General features: G+C 35.3%; 1 protein-coding gene across 1 annotated transcript in view; it reads left to right on the top strand.

The window, feature by feature from the left end:
* Positions 1–796: 796 nt before the first annotated feature.
* Positions 797–22,651, top strand: part of LOC107790357 (DNA-directed RNA polymerase III subunit 1) — a 41,005-nt gene continuing 19,150 nt past the window's right edge. Inside the window, exons 1-14 of the mRNA XM_075237334.1 lie at positions 797–982; positions 1,072–1,201; positions 2,199–2,348; positions 5,898–6,075; positions 8,953–9,122; positions 9,228–9,340; positions 12,692–12,791; positions 14,494–14,709; positions 14,789–14,937; positions 15,021–15,162; positions 15,265–15,405; positions 16,987–17,175; positions 20,168–20,363; positions 20,661–20,754. Coding sequence (XP_075093435.1) covers positions 912–982; positions 1,072–1,201; positions 2,199–2,348; positions 5,898–6,075; positions 8,953–9,122; positions 9,228–9,340; positions 12,692–12,791; positions 14,494–14,709; positions 14,789–14,937; positions 15,021–15,162; positions 15,265–15,405; positions 16,987–17,175; positions 20,168–20,363; positions 20,661–20,754 — 2,039 coding nt within the window. The 5' untranslated portion in view covers positions 797–911. The remainder of the gene's footprint in view (positions 983–1,071; positions 1,202–2,198; positions 2,349–5,897; positions 6,076–8,952; positions 9,123–9,227; positions 9,341–12,691; positions 12,792–14,493; positions 14,710–14,788; positions 14,938–15,020; positions 15,163–15,264; positions 15,406–16,986; positions 17,176–20,167; positions 20,364–20,660; positions 20,755–22,651) is intronic.

Below are 22,651 nucleotides of genomic sequence, written 5' to 3'. Positions count from 1 at the left end.
TAAAGGGTAAAAAAGCCGAACGACATTTCGTTAAGGGCCTTCGTACTTTTAATATAGTATAGATAGATTAGACAACAATCATCTCACAAGTTAACTTGAATTGAATTATGTCTAAAATTTATTTTTTGAGCGTACACATGTTCTTTTTCTTCATATACCAGTACATCCTCCCAACTACTACAATACCTTGGAGCTATATGAGGCTTGAAGTTGAAAGAATGAATAATATTTGAAATTGAAATTGAATACGAGTATCAAGTTAGAAAATGAGTTTGACCTGAACTTTACTTCAAAAAAAAAAAAAAAGTTGAACTTCTATGATTGAAAATTATTATTTTACTTGAAATACTCCTCAAATAAGTTGAAAACTTTAATTTCATTATTTAATCTTGAAATAGAAATAATAGACCAAATTATAAAATAAAAATTTATTTTTAATAGCATATCAAATTGAAGTTGAAATAATGAAATAATTTGTATGGACAAAAGGATTGGTGGAATATACTATGTCCACATAGAACATCAATAATAGAGACCAAAAACACAGTACATCAAAATAATAAGTACAACTGTACAAACAAAAGTAAAGGTAAATCAACAGTTAAAACAAAAATAAAGGTCTTCATTATGTTCTGGATTCGAACACCAGACCCTTTGAAAGAGGGCTAAAACTCCAAGCGGCATTTACCAATTGATCTACAGGGCATACAGCTTTCGCCGACTTCACCATTTATACAAGTATGTGTAGGGTTTGTCTGTCTCCTTATTTAAGCGCCTCAGTCGTCGTTGTCAGTAGCGCATAAACCCCAACCCTCCCGCCCAATAAGCAGCTTCTCCTTAAACCCCCACACCTCACACTTCCATTCCTCTGTACTTTTTCAGTACAGAAGGAAAAAAAAAATCTTTTTGAGATGAAGAGAACACAAGAGATAATCCAATTCACTAAAGAGCCCTACATTGAAGATGTTGGTCCTAGAAAAATGTCAGTTAATTGAATTTTTATTGTTTTTTTGTTTCTGTTTTTTGTTAATGTTTTGATCAATTGTTTTTTTAATATTATTGTTGGAACAGAAAAAGCATTCAATTTTCTCTATTCTCAGAGGTGGAAATTTTGAAGTTAGGAGAAGTTGAAGTCTACCGTGGGGTTTACTATGATTCTACTAAAAAGCCTATTCCTAATGGCTTGTTAGATCCCCGCATGGTAATCCTCTTTCAACTCTAATTCACATAATAATCACATTTAAACTGATTTAGCAAAATAACCATTGAACACTGTTTATAGAAGGCCGGTCCCAACTCGTCTATATACTACTCCATCCGTTCCATTTTATGTGACGCTGTTTCCATACAACTTGTTTGTATTGTATCATATTGTTTCGATGAATACACCATTTGTTTTGGTTGTTACTTAAATTTTATTAACGACAGATTTGGTGTGGTCACGCTGTTATTTGTTTTTCCCCCTCATTTTGTCCTTAATTATTATTTGGTAATTACATTTTACCTTTTACCCTACTCCTTTTTAATAACTCTACCTAGTATCCTACTCTTTCTTTATGTTATTGTAAGCTTATTCCTCAAATTGCTGGCTATGTGACATTGTAAAACGATATAATCTATTCAGACATTGTATTCATCGATACAATACAGTACAATACATGATGAAACAATACATAGCAACCATCGAAACAAATTGTTATTAGTACATTTCAAAAAGAATGGAACATTTCAATATTTGGAAACTGTTTAACTTTAACTTCCCATTGCACTTACTGAGAAACTTCTATAGCCATACAAATACTCCAACATATTTAAGACCAAAGATCTCAAAAGTCTTCGTTTTTTTTAATATCCATACCAAGTCAAACTATGTCACATAGAAAGTATATAATTTGTAGTTTATTGTATAGAGGTGTAGCTGTTGCTCTGGGAATTATTTTTAGGCATGCTGGGTGTATAATGCAGTTTAATCATTATTTTTGGAGCGAGTTGTTTACAGGTTTTTAGTTGCTAACAGTTTATGATCTGTGCATGTCAGTTTAAATAGTGGAGGCTAAATAAAGCTGTTTTGATTTATCATTAGATGATGGAAAGGAACAACCTTGAGCTTCATGTTTCTCTTTGAGTTTGAATAACTTTTTTTTATTTCTTTGATGCTGATTTCCGTATCTTGATTATACGAAATTTTCGATTTTCAGGGGCCTCCAAACAAGAATGGGGGTTGTGAAACTTGTCATGGGAACTTTAGAGAGTGTCCAGGTCATTACGGATACTTGGTGCTTACTCTACCTGTTTATAATGTTGGATATTTAGGCACAGTTGTGGACCTCTTGAAGTGCATATGCAAGGTGATATCTTGTTTGAACTTAACCCCTTTGATTTCTGCGGCAATAAGCTATTTGTAGTTTTCACTTAGAGGGTGTTTGGATTGGCTTATTTTAAGTGTTTATTGGCTTTTAAGCACTTTTTTTTGTGGTGTTTGACAATGATAAAAAGTACTAAAAAGCACTTACTTTAGGCATGAAAAGTACAAAAATAAGCCACAAGTCAAAAGTTGGGTATTACCAACTTATGGCATTTGGCTTTTAGCTTATAAGCTACTTTTTTAAAAGCCAATCCAAACACCCTCTTAATCTTTTCTGGTATATATCAACTTTATACAACTTCAAGAATGCAATTTAACTGGGCAGAGAGGTTGAAAATTTAGTTTTTCTTCCACATCATATTGGTAGCAGTGAGGAAAAATTGTATACAAATTGTTTAAAATTTCTTTGATTGAAAAAAAAGAAGTCATTTATAACTTTAATTTTAAGCTGTTGAATGATGAAAATTTGTGATAGTTTTATGTTAAGTTATATTTTTAGAACTGTGAAATTATTTTAGAGACATTAAGTAGAATAATGAGTAAAAGACACCTAAGTTCCCATTATTGTCAAGACAAAAATAGCAGTATATTGATCAAAACTCCATGTAATTGATGTGCCTTTTCATAATACTTGTGCAAATCTCCAAATTACAAACATAATATTCAGTTTAGAGTAGGCGTTCATTTATTATAAATTATATTAACAATAAAATTTTCAGATAATTGCAGTTGTCGTAAATATCTCATTAATATAGAATAGGATAAGAAAACATGGGTACGAGCAGATGTCCTCCAAAAAATACGTAATCTGATTTTTCCAGTTAACGATTATGAACTCTGGAGGGAAAGCCTTAAGATCTTGTAACTCTTAGTGAGAGACCTTGATTCTTATAGTCTTGTTCTTGTTTTTATTACTTTGCTTGTTGTATACTTCAAAGTTCTCATATGTCGTGGTCCAAAATAATTAGTGAAGAATGAAGTTGAGAATAATAAACATTTTTGGCTGTCATTAATTTTTTTTTTTAAAAAAATTAAGGTTATTATGAGCATTATTATGAGGTCAAAAAACATGTCTGGTGCTTATGAACATTTTTGTTTCTAGTTGAGAAAAAAATAGAAACTCTCTTAGAGATCAAATATAAAGTCGTTTTGGTATCAAAATTTTAGTTATGGAAAATTTAAATGAAAAGTAGAAGCTGGTTTGGAGGCACAAAATATTTTTGAAACAAATTCAAAAAAGAAGTGGGGCGTACATATTATGACACTGACTTGGTCGTTTATTTATGAAATTGTTTCTCCCAAAAAAGAAAAGAAAGAGGAAAAAAGAACGAAATAGACGAGAATGACCGTGCTTGGTTTGGCAGATTTAGTGAGTCTGTTCTAGAATATGGGATGAAGAAAAGCAATTGCGATCATACGGTGTTTTATAAAAAGTCTGATGATGGTATTCTTTTATTGGTAGTATATGTTGATGACATCGTTATTACTGGAAGTGATATTACAGGAATTTCAACTCTAAAGTCTTTCCTTCACACTCAATTTCAGACGAAAGATTTAGGGCAACTAAAGTATTTTTTGGGAGTTGAAGTTACACGGAGCAAGAAAGGCATCTTCTTGTCCCAAAGGAAATATACTCTTGACTTGTTAGCTGAAACTGGAAAGTTGGGATCTAAACCATGCAGCATGCCAATGGTTCCTAACACACAACTCGTGAAAGAAGACGGTGAGTTATTCGAAGATCCAGAGAAATATAGGAGATTGGTTGGGAAACTGAACTATCTTACAGTAACTCGTCCCGATATCGCATACTCTGTCAGCATTGTGAGTCAGTTTATGTCTTCCCCAACAGTCAGGCATTGGGCGGCTCTGGAGCAGATTCTTTGTTATCTAAAGGGATCTCCAGGACGGGGTCTAGTATATAAGAATAATGAACACACTAACATTGAGTGTTTCACAGATGCAGATTGGGCAGGGTCAAAAGCCGATAGGAGATCCACGACAGGATTTTGCGTTTTTGTTGGTGGAAACTTGATTTCGTGGAAGAGTAAGAAACAAAATGTCGTATCTCGATCTAGTGCGGAAGCAGAATACAGAGCTATGGCACAATCTGTGTGTGAGGTTGTATGGGTACATCAACTATTAAGTGAAGTTGGCTTCCAAACTACATTGCCAGCAAAGTTGTGGTGTGATAATCAAGCTGCTCTTCATATCTCCTCTAATCCTGTATTTCACGAAAGGACTAAGCACATTGTAATAGATTGTCACTTTGTTCGTGAAAAGATTCAACAAAAGCTCATCTCTACAGGTCATGTTAGAACTGGAGATCAATTGGGAGACATTTTCACAAAAGCTTTGAATGGAGCTCGAGTTGAATATATCTGTAACAAGTTGGGCATGATCAATATATATGCTCCAACTTGAGGGGGAGTGTTAACATACAAGTTGTCTAGCACATGTATACACATGTACTACATCATAGCTAGCACATGTATATGAGTTGTATAGTAGGTGTAATACAAGTTGTGTAGCACATGTATACACATGTACTACATCATAGCTAGCACATGTATATGAGTTGTATAGTAGGTGTAATTAGGTGTATGACAACTAATAGATTAGGTGAATTAGTATTATAAATAGGCCTTGTAATCTTCTCTTCTAGATATGAAATATAGAACTTCTTTGGTTTCTAACAAAGTAAGAGGAAAAAAGGCAGTAATTTGAAGTTAATGTTGAAAAACTAGTAATTCTGAATTAGCATGGTAGAGGAAGTAGATGGGATGTTTGGGGAGTATGCTATTTATGCAGTAATTTTAAATTAACATGTAAAAACTAGTTTTGGAGGCAGCAGAATCTTTGAATCAAATTTAGAAGAAAGAAGAAGTGGACTCTGATGGGTTTGTTGTAGGGGAGAGATACAAATAGTTTTAAGGTGAGTTAGTTTGGGGGGAAGGTAAAAAGATGACAGATAGGGTAAGGGTAGACTTATCATGGCGTGAGGGTTTAAGGCGTGTTATATGTGCAAACACGAAATTGCCCGTTTTACGAATATAAAGAAAAAAAGCGTTGCGATGGATTTCATCTGCTGAAGGTAAAGTTAGGATGTCCTGGTGGAGAATGGTCACTGCAAAAGTTAGCTCAGATAGGGATATAGCACAGGTCACTAATTAAAATAAACATGACTGGGAATAGCAATAGAGTTGGTACAAATCGAACAATCCTGACCTCAAAAGCTAATTGGTAGTCATCCATGCCAGGACCATTTATTTGAGTCTGATACTTTCACCAAGATTCCCATGTGAAGTTGGTTAGGAGAGTAGTATTTACCAAACCAAACAAAATGAAAAAACCAAGAAAAGAAAAAGAAGAAAATGGTTTGGAGATAGTACGAGTGATATTAGTAATTTATGATGCCCTGTCAGAGTTTTGTTTTCTTTTTTCCTTCCTCTGACCGTGCTCAAGAGTTTGGTATCTACTTTGCTTGCAGTGCTTTACTATTTTTCCTTATGCAACCACTTTTTTTTTTTATCAGTGCTGCTCCTCAATACTTCTAGATGACAAGGAGCGTCGAGTCTTTTTGAAGAAGATGAGAAATCCAAGAACTGAGCCTTTGATGAAGAGTGAACTACAGAAAAAGGTTGTGAAAAAGTGTACTTCCATGACAAGTGGCCAGAAGAGTGTCACATGTTCCAAATGCGGATACATGAATGGTTTGATATTCTTCTTCGTCTTCATCTTTTTGGCTACAGCTAGTCCTTTGTTCTAACCTATATTACTTGGACTCTTCAAAAATGTTGTTGGGTAATTATCGGATCATCCAAATTTAGTGCATTTTTGGAGGATCCGACACGGTTGCGGCAACACTTTTGGAGAGTCCGAGCAACATAGGTTCTAACTAGATGCCATCTGCATTGCTGTTGACTATTTATTATGCATGTGCAACTATTTCTACGTGATTTTGAAGGGCATTCATTTGAATAAATCTAGGAAAATTGCTTTATCTATAATATCAAAATCAAAGTGAGCGGATATTATTTAACTTGTAAATTTGAAAAATATGTGAAAATTGGTGAAACTTTTTTCTTGAAAAATTGCTTCAGATTCTCCAAAGCTGAAAAAAAATTCCGATTTTTTCCCCAAGTAAATGTTTTTCGATTTTTCTAAAAGCTGAAATGCTATTCCAGTCTCCAGAGGTGTTTTTTTAGTTTCCTACAATAACTAAAAACTTTTATCTAGAAATGGCATTTGGTTGGAATTCTTTTTTCCACAAAAATTGATAAGGATTTTCGTAGAAGACTTTCGACACTTTATGATAACAAATGCTCCATTGTTTAGAAGGTTGGGCCTTGAATTTTTCTTGATATCTAGTGTTGAATGTTAAATTTTGTTTTAGCTTTTACGTTGAGGAATTCACATTTCTCTTTATAGAACCAATGCTGTAATACTTCTTTTGGCATGTGAATCGTATAATATGTAGATAATTCTTCAACAAAAAAATTCCTTAATACTAATTGTCAAATTCAAGCTCATTGTAACATGCATATTGCCGGTAAGACCAATAAAGAAACCAATTGTTATAATGCCTCTTGTAGATAAATAGTCACCATACCTACTAATTTACATTGGGATGGATCTTTGTTCCGAGTTGCATTTATTCTTTTTTATGCTGGATTATATTCCATAGTGGGTAAAGGTGTTAAAAAGGAAAGAGGTAGACCTAAAATCACTTGGAAGGAAGTTGTCTCAAAAGACCTACAATCTTTCGGAATCAATGCAGATTTAGCGAAAGAAAAAATTTGTATATGCAATATCAGTTACTCCGTCCCAATTTACGTGGCATCGTTTGACTAAGGACAAAGTTTAAGAAAGAAAGGAAGGCTTTTGAAACTTGTGGTCTAAAACAAGTCTTAGATATTTATGTGACTATAAATCTTCTTATTAAAGGTAACATGGAATTTTAATGTTAAATTGTTTTCAAATATAGAAAATTGATATCCTTTTTGGGACAGACTAAAAAGGAAAGAGTGCCACATAAATGGAATGGAGGGAGTAGCTAGGAATGTATTTTAGTCATGTTAAGACGTTTATTAACGTCCTATACTTTGTAGGAGTCTTCTAGCGCTATTAGATATTCTTATGCGACTAGGAAATATAGAGAATGTCTAGCACTTTTCATATTTATTTTTATGTTGTATAATGTTAGTGTGAGATGATTTAAATGGGGAATAAAGTTATGGATTGATTGGTTTTTGCTTCAGTGGTTTCTCTTTATGCATAGAGGAGATACTTGCCATGTAGTTCTCTTATAAGCGATGAATTTGTTCACTAGGATAAGTAAATAAAATATCTCTGTAAGGACTCATGGAGGTAGGGGTAGGAGTAGATGGGTTATTTTCAGTGAAGTCTTTATCATAAGCTCTAGGCAAAGGATGAGTCAGAGTTTTCCATACATATCGATTTGGATTCCCATAGGACAACAAAAAAAGTTTGCTTTTTTGCTTGGTTGGCAACAAGAATTTGAGAAAAAGGCGAATTGCATATGTAAGTTGGTGCTTCGTGTGCACATGTCTAGGTGAAGATGGGGACCACATCCAACTATATTGTTAAGCGGTAACTCGCTTGTCATGTGGGATTTTGAGATGATTTATGATGCAGTGGGCCATGCTGGGTACAGTGAAGAAGGCACTCTTCAACTTGAAATTTAGAAGAACAAAAGAGAATTTGAAGAGCATGAGATGTTGCACTACTAGGATTTATTTGGGTTATGTGGAACGAAAGTAATAGGAGAACATAGAGAACGACTATGTACACTTGAGGATTAGCCTGTCATTCCTAGTTTCTTTTTGGTGCACCCATGAGATTCCAATGTATATAGAAGATTCTGTATCATTCATAGAGACTCATATTATGTTGTAAATTCTCTAGTTTTTTGTATATTGTTTGTATACGAGAGATTTTTCCATTATTAATAAAAGTATTTACCTTAAAAAAAATGTCGAAGCTTATATAATTTTTGTTGAATTGTGTGACCATCCCATCCAAAAAATTAAGCCGTTAGGGATATCACACTTATTTACTTAATTATGTATTCAACATGCCCACTCACGTGCATATCTGAGTTTTTTTCATGAGCCAATCACATGGAAATCCTCTTTGATAATCTGTAGCGATGGGACTCGAATTCGGAACCTCTGCTTGCTAGTATGCAATGTTGAAGTGTGTGACCAACTTATATAAAAGCTTAAACCGTCAGCGAGCACTTTTGATAAGTATTAAGATATTATATAAATACTTGAACTAAGCTAGTGGAACAAGCGTAGTTGCAAATTGCGTCTCTTTTTAGCATTGTATCTACTTCATTTACATTAACCAGTTTTCACCAAAAAGCCACCAAAAAATACATCTATGTTTAAGGCTATGAATGCTTCTTCTTTTTCTTAATTATGCCTTCAACAATTTCGAATGGTTGGGCTGAAAATTTTATTAGATATAGGGGAGGCTGTGGGTGCTCTATGGTTTTTGCATGGTGATAGTATCTTCATGACCTCATTGTTTATCTTATTCTTTTATTTTATTATAATTGTTAGGTATGGTGAAAAAGGGTCAGTTAAAAATCATCCATGAACGAGGAAATCGTTTCTTGGACGAGTTTAATGCGGCTATCTCTCACAAGATAGATCTCAAGACATCTGTTAGTGTGCCTCCAGAAATTGATCCAAAAGCAGTTTACTCCCTTTTTAAGAATATGTCTGATGAGGTATTGTTTGATATTTGTTAATTTTTGTACTCCTTTCTCTCATTTTTTTATGTGCAATCCTTTATTCTTCTTTTTACCATTGTTCTCTCATTGTTTCACATGCAGGATTGTGAGCTACTCTACCTCAGCGATAGACCAGAAAAACTTCTTGTCACAAGTATCCCAGTGCCACCAATAGCTATTCGCCCTTCAGTATTTGTGGATGGTGGAACACAGAGGTCATATGCAATTATTTGTCTTATAAATTTTTAATTTGATCTAGATATTCGTAGACAATATAAGATATTTTAATGCACAGATTTTCCCCCCACTTGAAAGTTTTTAAGTTGTTTATAATTTTCTGTTCTGTCAATTTTGGTCATAAGTAGCTGTTTTACTTGTTTTGGGATGTAAACTTTTCGAGGTGTAGGTCGTCGACAATCTTATGTTTGCCCGAGATATAAAAATATGACAAACAAACGTCTAGTGTTGGAGGAGATTGGCAGTAATCAGGATATTTTGTGACTAATTGTTACATCGCTGACCTAACATAGGCTAAATAATTTCTAATTGGACATTGAGACCCCATTTGTTTCTGTTGAGATTAAGACGTATGAATCTGGATACACGTCTCAATAGTAAGATGTGTATTAGGATTAAGACATCTAAATATTAAGATGTTGTATTAAGATTTGAATACTAAATAATTAAGATTGCTTGTTTTCTTAACATTTGGGTGTAAAAAAGTTTTTTTTTATTTGAAATTAATAGATATGAAATTCAAATAAAATACTAATTAATCTAATAATATATCAACAAACAACAACAACAACAACCACCCAATATAATCCCAAGTGGGGTCTGGCGAAAGTAGGATGTACGCACCTTTACCCCTATCCTGGAAGGACAGAGAGGCTGTTTCCGATAGACCCTCGGATAAAGAAGGTGAGAGAAACCCGGATAGCAAGTAATGACAAGACAAATAATTAGAAAACTAAATCGAAGATAGCAATAGAGAATATGAAAGGAAATAATATATCAACAACATAATTTTTAAAAAATTATATGGTGTTTGGTGGTGATGATGACTAGTGGGTTGTGGGCAGGGGCGGAACCACGTTATATCAAGAGGGTTCAACTGAACCCGCTTCGTCAAAAAAAAATTTGGTGTTTATATGTATAAATTTTATATAAAAGTAGAAGGTATAACAAAAATGAATCCGCTTGGGAAGACATTAAGGCTGTGGTCCAGCGGTCTAGCAAGGTCATTTGTTTCCAAGAGAGTTGAGATCGATTCCCGCTGGCGTGTGTTATTGTACTTTTAGTTTTTCTAAAGCCACGAGAGTGCATGCATTAATGCATGACACTTCGTGCATTAAAACATTAGATAATTCCTAGGTCCTTGTAGTCGCAACAGACTTCTCTATTGTGAGTATAATATTTTAGTTTATTAACTTTATCATTTATTATTTTTGAGATCTACTATTGAAACATTAATAATAATTAAGGTTATATTATTTATTGTTAAATAATAATTTTTAAAAGTTACTTGTACGTGTAAATTCATGACTGCATGTTTTATATTATAGTTTAACAATTGTGCAATTCATAAAGTTGTATGCCCTCTTTTTGGATAGGTGAAATTTAGGTTTCTTTGCTTTTTATATAGTTATTTATTCGTTTAGTAAATTCTATGTTTATTTTGTTTCAAATTTCTATATTTTTATTGCTATTAACTATAAGAGTAAGCACAAAAATCTAACTGAAGACTAAAAAGGAAAATTTGAGGTCTTCTATGATTTTCACCCGGGGGATGTGAATGATTTTCACCCTTCTTTAAAAAAAAAGAAAGTAGAATACCACCTCAAAATGAAAATTTTCAGGAGTATTATGGGAATTAACAAAAAATGATAATTACTAATGTCGATTACTTATGGGGCTTCAATATTTTTTTTGACCCGACTTGAATAAAATTCTGGATCCGCCACTCGTTGTGGGTGCTGACTGGGAGTAGTGGTTGGTGGTAGTGTTAGCTGACGGTGGTAGTTGTAGGTAGTAATTAGTGGTGATGATGGCAGGGCGATAGTGGTTAACGATGGTGGTAGTTGGTGGTGGCGGCTTATAATTGTGGTGGATGATTGTGGTATCTAATGGTGGTGGTGACTGATATAGGTGGTTGATTAGTGGTGGCAGGTGGTGGATGATGGTGATTGTCGGTAGTGATTAGTGGTTGTTATGGTAATGGTAGTGATGATTGTAAATGGTGTCCAGTGATGGAAACGGCTGACTGTGGTGACCAGCAGCGACAGTTGTGGCTGAGTAAGGTGGTTGTGTCTTGTGAGTGGTGGATAGTGGGCAGTGGTAGTTAATAATGACGGGCGGTGCTACTGGCGATGACGACGATTAGCGATGAAAGTGGATGAAGTGGTGGTGAAATGCCATTTTTGCAGAAATCTCAGAATGGGTAGCATCTTAATGATATTAATACTTTGTTGTAAGTCTTGATAGTTCAGATTTATTCAGACCCATCAAATGGTTGTAAAATAAAAAAATAGTCACACTTAATGATTGAGAGATGAATGTTTAATAGCCTGTTTAGCCAAGCTCCAAAATCAGCTTATTTTGAGAAGTGTTACTTTTTCCAAAAGTACTTTTAGTTTGTGTTTGGCTTAATTAATTTAAAACGCACTTCTGAGCGGCAATTAGTGTTTGGCCAAGCTTTTAAAAAGTGTTTCTAAGTGTATTTTTCTCAAAAATGCTTTTGGGGAGAAGTTATTTTTTTCTACTTGTCCAAAACCGCTTCTACTCAAAAACACTTTTTTTTTCTTCTAAAAGCTTGGCCAAACACTTCAACTTTAAAAAAAAAGCACTTTTTTTTTGGTTGAAAAAAGTGCTTTTGACTTTAGAGAAGCTTGGCCAAACATGCCATAAGATTTAGACATAAAAAACAAACTTTAGTTAATGACTGAAATATGAATGATTAAAATTCAAACCTTCATTGAGTGCAAACAATGAGGCCTAAGCATAGTTTAATTACGTTGTGATTGTGAACAACAATTTTCAGCGTTAATTTATAGTCCACGGAAACTTGATTCCTAATATTATGGCCGATATTCCTCTCATTTTTGTAGCTTTACATGATTGACACGTTGATATATCTATCCATATTCTGATAGATGGTCAAATTACCACTTGAAGTCTGACTTTGTCCTTTGCAGTGTTATTATCTTTGAATTACCACTTAATGATTGAGATCTGATTATTAGGATTCAGACCTAAAAAATAAACACACTTAATGACTGAGATATGAATGATTAAGATTTAGACCTTCATTAATTGTAAACAAATGAGGACTAAGCATAGTTTTATTGCTTTGTGATATTGAACAACAATTTTCAGTGTTAACTTTTAGTCTATGAAACTCGAGTCCTGATTTTATGGCCAAATCATTCAGCTTTTCATGATTAATACGTTGATATAGACTCTCAAATTACCACATGAAGCTTTGTCCTTTGTAGTGTTATTATCAGTCACCGTATGATTCAAATACTTTTGTTAATGCCTTGAAGTTGTTCAATTGCATGTTGCAGCAATGAGAACGACATCACAGAGAGGCTTAAGCGTATTATTCAAGAAAATGCCAGACTTCTCGAAGACATTTCTGATACCAGTTTTCAAAACAAGAGTCTGGTATTTTTTAGTTCACTTCCTGATCTTTTGTGATCAAAGACTTCCTTCTCATTTTGAAAATCAATGATTCAGTGTTATCAATTATCAGCTTTTTGTAGCTTCTTTTTTTGGTTAATTAGATGGAAATCTTAATATACTTTTCATGGACTTTATATTCAATATGTGCTGTATTGCTGCTATGTTATAGTCGAACTCTGCATACTGGAATGAGAAGTACTAGGCATGTTTTGATATCTATTGCATCTCACCCATTGCCAAAATATTTTACATTGCATATCGACATTTTAGGAGTCCATTTTCTTATAAGTGATGTTCAGAAACCTAATATGATTATATCTCCCGTTCCATAATTGTGGGTGGCTATTTGTGGTTGGTTTTTCTTACAACAAGTATAGAGTAGAGTGTTAAGAGGAATCTCAATTGGTCTTACTCCTTATTGAAGTTGTTGAGTTATATAAAATCCTCATTAGATAAATAAGAACATCCAAATTATAAAGATTTTGGGCCGCTTCACCCTTTGCATGAATGTTTCAGTTGGATGCTTAGGTCTTTAGTGTGGTATCTCAGACACACTTTGTTAATTCTGAAGAACATTTACCTTGAGTCTGATTCAGCCTCAAAAACTAGCTCATTTGGTGAAAATTGTACTCGACCACATGAGAATTTCTGCTTCTGCCAGCTTTTTTTCACCATGCCAGTTTCTGTTAACTCTTATCAGGTTCTCAGCATGTTATTTCTAGCATCATCTTTTGCCGGCTGTGGAAAAGCACCAGTTGATAACTTTATTTCTAAGTTAGAGATGTACTTTAAGATATTTATGATGCAATAGCATGCAAATTACAACTGATGGGAATTCTTTCATATATTATGCACTTTAACACTGGTGGGTTAGTCCTTTGCACTTGCTGGCTTAGCAGTTTAAGTTGTCCTCAGGGGGTGAATACTAATACCAGGGTTACATTCTCTCCTATCCAAATTGACCTTTTACTTCCATAATATGAATTTGAGAATTTATCCATTTATACCTGTGGAGATAGCTGCAACAATAGATTTTAAACCTATGTTAGGTAAATTATTTATCAAATTGTTTTAGAACTGTTGAAACGGAAAAGCCTTGTGCTTTTGTTAAATCTTGGTATATCCGCACACTATTGCAAATTACTGTGTCTTCAAGATTAAATGTCTAGGATAGTGTCGGGTAGATTTCTGAATCTAACTACTGTATAAGCGATTCGACTAGGTTTGTCTGGTAGTTTTGTTAGTTCTGCCAAATCCTAGCACTACTTCACCAAATTATCTCCTTTTGGAAAGATATACCTGTTTCTTTTTATAGTCTTATTGAACACTATGGCAGTCACTCGAGAGTCTAGATATCAATCCTGCTAACTGTGTGCCAAGCTTTCTATTCCCTGGTGAACACTACAAAATGATCATGCATTTTTTGACATTGGTTTGACATAGTTACTGAATGTTTAATATGAGCTTTTCCTATGAGAGATATATGTCAGCAAAAGGTGTCTATTTAGGCTGCACTCGAGGCGCGTAACAGGCAGGGTTTTTCCAAACGTTAGAGCTATTTGGAAGTTTTGTACCGTGCATGGATAATTGTCAATTTTCTGATGCATTAGGACCAGATGTTTTCTGCCTATTCATGCTACCTTCCTGTTTTTTTGGCTTACTAGATGTTACAACTTTGATATAGAATGCTTGGGTTGGTCTGCAAATGGAAGTTGCACAGTATATAAACAGTGATGTTCGTGGAGTGCCACTACATTTGCAAGCTAGTAAACCAATGAGTGGTTTCACTCAACGCCTTAAAGGAAAGCAGGGACGATTCCGTGGAAATCTCTCGGGGAAGCGTGTGGAATATACTGGCCGAACTGTTATATCTCCTGATCCAAATTTGAAAATTACAGAGGTCTGCCATGAAACTATTGTTTGATCAATATTGGTCGTTTTATTTCACTGTGAAGGTAGAATCACAAATAAATATGCAGGTTGCCATTCCAATACTGATGGCTCGAATTTTGACATATCCTGAGCGAGTTTCACAGCACAACATAGAGAAGTTGAGGCAATGTGTTCGTAATGGACCAAATAAATATCCTGGTGCAAAGTTTATCAAGCATCCTGATGGAACTGAGATGTATGAAGTATTAATTTTTTTAACCCCTTCCTGTAAAACACATCCATAAATCTTCTAAAGCCTGTCTTAATTGTATAATGCAGATCGTTGATGTTCTCTTCTAGAAAGCGTCATGCTGATGAATTGAAATTTGGTTATATTGTTGATCGGCATCTGGAAGATGGAGATATAGTCCTGTTTAACAGACAGCCAAGTCTTCATAGGATGTCAATCATGTCTCATCGGGTGACTATTATTTGATCAAATGATGTGTGAATGGACGTTTTGTTCGTGCGGGCAGTGGATTAATTCTGCTTTTAAATTTTAAATTTTTAATTTTTCCGTCAGGCAAGGATAATGCCATGGCGCACATTGAGATTTAATGAATCTGTATGCAATCCTTATAATGCTGATTTTGATGGGGACGAGATGAATATGCATGTGCCACAAACAGAAGAGGCGAGAACAGAGGCTCTTATGTTAATGGGGGTAAGTTTATTCCTTCCGTCCATCTTTACCTGACATATGTGAAGAATTGAGTAAAATGGTAGTGGTTTGAGTTAGCTAGACAAGTATTTGAATTAATAGTAATGTGAAAAAGAGAAGTCCAGTTGAGAAAAGGCGGCATCTTAGTGTTTTGAGGGTAAACATTTGATGTGTTGAGAAAAGTGTCAACCTTTTGTGGTTGGACTAAGACAGAAATATGGCATATACTATCCAACCGATACAAAGTCTGTTTTGACTAACATTTTCAATTGTATTCAAATTTTAAGAGAAGTAATTTGCTTGGTATAGTCCTCACAATAAAAAATTTCTTGGTATGGTCCACAGTTTTATTTTATATACATAATGTAGTACAATTTCTGGGAAGAACCAAAAATTTAGATTCAATATGGGATGATGATATGCCGGGTTGGGTGTTTTCATTCCATTTATGCAGCTTACAGCTTGTTTGGATGGTTGTTACCTATTGTATTGTATCGTATTGTCACTTTAAATACAATGTTTGTTTTGATTGTTACTTAAATTTTATTGTATCGTATCGTCAAATCCGTCCGTACATAATGATGAAAAGTCACTTTATGGAACGACGGATTTGGTGTGGCGGCGGCGTTACCTTGCTTTTTTTCTCTCATCTTGCCCTTCCTTATTATTAAATAATCATATTTTATCCTTTACCCTACTCTTTTATATAATAATTTTACTCCATATTCCTATTTTTTCTTAGTAATATTGCAAGTTTATTCTTCATATTGTCGGTGCATGACATCATGAAACGACGATAAACGATACAATCTATCCAAATATTGTATTTATCAAACAATACAATACAATACAATATGATACGATACATTATAAAACGATATGTAACAACAATCCAAACAAGCTGTTAGAGTTTACTGCTTCAGGACATCTATTTGACTGACGACCGTGATGTCTCAAAATCTCCATTTTCTCGATGTAGTTTGCTTTTTCCCTTTCCCAAAGCAAGGTGACTTATCTTTTCCCCTGTCTACTCAATCTTTTTGTGATCGATACTTTCGTTTCCTGTTGGGGATAAAATATAGATTTGCTTGTTCCATTGTCAATGGTGTTGTCTGTCTGAAAGCTCCATTGGCGTATCAGGATGGTGTCATCTTATATCATGATGACATCCCTAGCTGCTGCTTCCTAGCTGAAGTTATTTAATTGGATGTATAGGCATATGTTACAAGATCTAGGGGGAGGGATTTGGTTCTTCTTCTAATTTTCCTTTATTCCAGATTTTTTCTCAAGGCTTTTTATGTGAGGTCAAGGTTTCATTATCTATGCTTTAGTAATCTTACTTTTCGGTTAGAAAGTTTACTGATAATTGGCTATAAAAAAAAATTCCTGAAAATTATAATTGGAAACTTAAAAGGCAGACCCTTCAAAACTCTATTTTTTCATGATATTTTGTGTATAATGGGGCAGAAATTGTTTCGATATCCTCTAACTATGACCAAAACAGGATATGAAGAAATATCGAACTTGTTCTTTGCTTGTCCCTACATTAGTTTTCTCCTTCAAGTGTTTGTGATGGTAATGCAGGTTCAAAACAATTTATGCACTCCGAAGAGTGGAGAAATTTTGGTTGCTTCTACCCAGGATTTTTTGACGTCTTCCTTTCTCATCACGAGGAAGGACACATTCTATGATCGCGCTTCCTTTTCACTTATATGCTCATATATGGGCGACGGAATGGATCCTATAGATTTACCAACTCCAGCACTGATTAAGGTTGGTAACTTCGAAAGAGTTTGTGAACTTTTACTTCTGCTTGCTGCCTAATTGATGAAGTTTTCATTTTCAAACATTCTTCTTTGATCCTCTTTCTATTCCTCCATGTGCTCCTTTCATGTTTCCAACTTGATTGATGATTGATCAGACATAAGGTTTCACAAGCCAATGAAGTGTTTTCACAGAACTTTGAAAATTCTAAGTAGCAATTGCACAGTTCAACATGTGAACTGCAATGATTATCAAGAATAAATCAATTATGAAATACTTTTCCTGGAAGTGCTTTCACAAATATTATGCATATGGATGTGCCATTTGCATTTTTTTAATTTTAGAAGTTTAGGTATTCTTTCAATTAATTCTTTTTTCCGTTCAATTGATATCTTTTTTATTGTTTTTATGTTAGAATGTTAGTGTTGAAGAGACGATTTAGTAAATAAAGTGTGCTCTCTCTAATAGTTTGAAATTTTAGATGAGATGGTCACACACTTCAACATGGTATCAGAGCAGGCATAGGTCCTGTGTTCGAGTCTCACTGCAATCATTACAGAGAATGAATTTCCACGTGCTTGGCCAATGAAAATATGAATGAAGCCTGTGGAGGGGGCGTGTGAAAAGACAATTAAGTAAATAAAGTATGCTATCTCTAATATCTTAAGCTTTTAGATGAGATGGTGATGTACTTTCAAAGTTTTGCACCTCTCAAGCACAAAGAAGAGAGAAAAACAAAAGCACCCTGCGAAAGTTTTTTCACAAAACGAGCGAAAGCGTTCTTCAAACTCACGTTAGAAGAATGTAAGATGAAAAGAAACCCCACCCACACGTTCCTCAATCCCACAAGATTGCAAGAAGCGTTGAATGAGCGAAGAAGAGGAAACGAAAGAGTCAATCACGTTTTGAAGCTAATGCTCAAAGAAACTAATCACCAATGTTTATTTTCAGCATATTGAGCCCTTTAAATAGGCCTTACAATGAGTATAATTGATGAGGTTAAGGAAAACTAATCCTAGTTGAACTAGAATAAGAAAAAGGTTAAGAAAAACTTATTCTAACTAAAATAAGAAAAGGTATAAGTGTTGTCAAAAGCGCGCTTAAACCCTGAAGCGAGGCTCAAAGCATGTTGAGCGCTTCGCCTCGCTTTGTGGGCGCTTTAGTGTGGCATCAAAGGTCTAAGGCATACTTTTCCTTGTCAATGAGTGTAATCCTGAAAATGTGTCATTAAACAATTGATATTTCACTTTATCATAAATATTTTGCAATTTTTTTGTCCATATATTTGTTATTTATGCGTATAATTATTAAGCTTGGACTACATATACATATTTTTACTTTTTCTCCGGTTGCGCCTTTTTCATTAAAGCCCACACTTTATTTGCGCTTTGCGATTAAAAACCCCAACGGACCTTAGAGCTTTTTTGCGCTTTTCGCCTTTGATAACATGGGGTATTCTAGTAAGGATGGGATATTAACTAACAATCCTAGTTTGACTAGACTATAAATATAATCCTACCGAAACAAGAATTAAATTACTACGAAACAAGAAATAAGAAATCTTAATCTTCAAGGAAAAGAAATCCTAATCTTGAATGGATTCTTGGCTTCTTGAATTTCTTGGATTCTTGACCTTCTTGATTTTGCATCTGGTCACACACTTCTACAGTTAGAATACTGTTTGCGTATATACTCTTACAGTGGAAGAATGTTTTAAGCATTGTTTAAAGTCTATAAAAGCATATATGCATAAAAAACTTGTCTTCCCTTATTTCTCATCTATTGTCCATGTTTTTAGTTTCTGCGACTACTTTATTCCCTGGAAGCGTGGACGGCTTTACTTTGGAATGCTGGCTTGGTGATCAACAGGTCTTTACATGGTTTTCTGAGGAAAATATATGTTTCCTAGGGGGTTGAAAAAAATTGACACTCCCAATCTGCTGTGAAGGGAAGGCAGTGTAGTGGTTGTGGAAAGGGTGTGCAAAGAATCGGATGGGCTGGCAATGAACTTTTGTTTCCTTTTTTTTGGTTGGTCTTGGGGCTGCCTTACCCAGCATAAGCAGACTAACACCTTTTAGCTTTTGCAAGCATGTGTAGTTACTAGCTACCTCTTTGTATTTTTCAGTAAAGATATAACAGTGAGGCTTTTGTAGACTCATTATGGCAAGAACTTTTTAGGAATTTGCTGGTTATGGGACTTCCTTACCCACACCATCAGCAGATCTCCACTTTTTTGCTTTGCAAGTATGCGTCGGTGCCTCTTTCCATCTGTCAGTAAAGAAGCATGCGAGGCCTTTGTAGTTCATCATAAAGTAGTACTCTGGAATTAGGTTTTTGACCTGTGTCTCATGAGGGCTTGTCGGATTTGTGGGTGGAATAGTCCGTAGATGGCCATACTTCCCCCCCTAATGTGCTCTCTCTCTCTCTCTCTCTCTCTCTCTCACACACACACACACACACAGAGAGAGATTGTGTTAACCCAAGTAGTAGATAAGTGTGTAATTGAGAGGAAGAAAAGGAAATCGGAGGGGGGGGGGGGGGGGGGATGTGGTCCTTGAGAGAGGTGCTTTGGAGAATGGCTGGGGGCAGTTGTTTCAACAATTTCTTTCCGTATTTTCTTAATATCGTTTAGTTTATTTTATTCTTTGGCAACATAGAGTTAGCGAAGAGAGTAGTTGCCCTAATTAAGGAAACTATTAGTGACATTTGACCTTTTATGTTAATACTGCTAAAATTCAAAAATATCATTTGATTGAAAATTTTGATCTTTGAAGCTTTTGGCGGAAGCAACAAATCATCATTCTTCCTAGATATTTGATTTGGATTGGAATATGCATATTAGCACTAACCAAAATCATAGTGCACACCCTTCTTTTTTTTTTTATTAGTAGGTATGGTTTGGTTGAGTTTTGTTTCCATCTTTTTTTACGTTCTGAAGCCAGTAGAATTTACTGTTTGTCTTGTCTTTGGATGTTCGAATGACTGAGATGGCTTTTTACAGCCGGTTGAGCTTTGGACTGGGAAACAACTCTTTGGCGTGCTGCTGCGTCCATATTCAAAGATGAGAGTCTATGTAAATCTAACAGTCACAGAAAAGAGTTACAGCGGGAAAGGGGAAACAATGTGCCCAAGTGATGGATTTGTTTATTTCCGAAATAGTGAACTGATCAGCGGGCAACTCGGGAAGGCTACATTAGGTCAGTTTACCTTTAGTGCCCATTCAATCGAAACTGACATAATTTTTATATTATTTGCCATATAATTTGATTTTGTTGATTCCCCTCATGAGGTACATGTGCAAAACGCCACCTGCTTATGCACTATTGTTGCTATAGCACAGCCTTAATCTTTTCTCGTACCCTTTGATTGATTACATTGGAAGGAGTTCTCACGTGTATTGTCCTTTTAACTTATGGTCTGTTCTTTTTTTGGATTTCAAGACCGTAATCAATAATGAAGTGACAGTAGTTGTTATTTGTGTGAGATGACAACAGGAAATGGAAATAAGGATGGTCTATACTCTGTTCTGTTGAGGGACTACAAGTCACATGCTGCTGCAACATGCATGAATCGGCTTGCAAAATTAAGGTGCGCTAGTTAGATTCAGATCAGCCATTTACTTCTGCATTTTGCTGTCAACTGGAGTTAATCTTTTATGCTGACATTAGAGAAGTGTACTTCATACTTCAGCTTTGTAGTTGGTATTTAGACTTTTAGATGAAAATAAATGATTGGAGGATCTCAATTTCACTGAGTAAGATCAAATGTAACACACTTTTTGTCCTTCTTGTAGTTGGATACGAATGTCTAACTAGAGGCGGATCCAGGATTTAAATCCAATGGGGTCAATTTTAAAGTTTTTAACATTGAACCCATTATATTTTTAAAATTATGGGTTCATATCTACTATTTTTGCAATTTTAATGAATTTTTACATGCAAATTTTTACTCCGCGTCGAAAATTATGGGTGCAGTTGAACCCGTAAATTATACACTACATCCGCGCCTGTGTCTAATAAGGGTTCTTGCTGTGATTGATTTTAGCAAGTTTACTGTGTATGTTAAGGATTTGGTGCGTCTAGGTTAGCACTAGGAGGTCAAAGGAACATCACAACAACACCACCAACAACAAACCCAGTGTAATCCCACAAGTGGGGTTTAGTGAGGGTAGTGTGTACGCAGACTTTACCCCTACCTTACGAAGATAGAGAGAGTGTTTCCAGAAGACCAACCTCGGCTCAAGGAACAGTGAAACTAAAGCAACAAACAATTGTAACAACAAGATAGCATGGTAATGGAAACGAATAACACAACATGTACGAATAGGAAACAGGAATAAGAAAATACAACAATAGAACCAGTAAAACAGGCAAGCTTAGGAGCGACTCACGACTAACTCTCAACTTTCCACCCTAATACTCGTCCTCCACACTTTCCTATCGAGGATCATGTCCTCGGTAAGCTGAAGCAGTGACATCAGTGGCGAATCTAGGCATTTTCCCAAGTGTGTTCAAATTTAAAGGAAGTGAAAAAAATTCACGACAAAGGGTGTTCAATATGTGTTATATACCTCTAAAATGTAATATTTTACCTATGTACATAGTGTAATTTTTCGACGAAGGGTGGTCAATTCACCACCCTTATGACCATGTGGCTTCGCCACTGAGTGACATGTCTTGCCTAATCACCTCACCCCAATACTTTTTAGGCCTACCCCTACCCTTCTTCAGACCCGCCATGGTCAACCTCTCACACCTCGTAACTGGGGAAGCTATGTCTTGCCTCTTCACATGCCCAAACCATCTCAGTCTCGATTCTCGCAACTTGTCCTCCACGGGGGGGCCACTCCCACCTTATCCATAATAACTTCTGTGAGAAAGCACGAGAGAAAAATATTATTACTTAATTAAAGTGTTGTACAACCCTATTTATATACAGTGATTACATAGTAATAGGTATCTACTTCCCGATGTGGGACACTATACATGACTAACTACTTAACACTCCCCCTCAAGCCGGTGCATATAAATCATATGTACCGAGCTTGTTACAGATTTAACTAATACGAGAACCAGTAAGAGACTTAGTGAAAATATCTGCTAGCTGATTATTCGACTTTACAAACTTTGTAATAATATCTCTTGAGAGTATCTTTTCTCTAACAAAGTGATAGTCGATCTCAATGTGTTTCGTTCTCTCATGGAACACCGGATTTGACGCAATATGAAGAGCAGCTTGATTATCACACACCAGTTCCATCTTGCTGATTTCTCCGAACTTCAACTCCTAGAACAACTGCTTGACCCAAACTAGCTCACATGTTGCCATAGCCATGACCCGATATTCGGCTTCGGCGTTAGATCGAGCAACTACATTCTGTTTCTTGCTCTTCCAAGAGACCAAATTACCTCCTACTAGAACACAATATCCAAGCATAGAACGTCTATCAGAAGGTGATCCTACCCATCAGCATCTGTGTACCCAA

Source organism: Nicotiana tabacum, chromosome 18 (genome assembly GCF_000715075.1).
Source record: "Nicotiana tabacum cultivar K326 chromosome 18, ASM71507v2, whole genome shotgun sequence".
NCBI classification, from domain to species: Eukaryota; Viridiplantae; Streptophyta; class Magnoliopsida; order Solanales; family Solanaceae; genus Nicotiana; species Nicotiana tabacum.
This window is presented reverse-complemented; position numbering and strand designations above follow the sequence as displayed.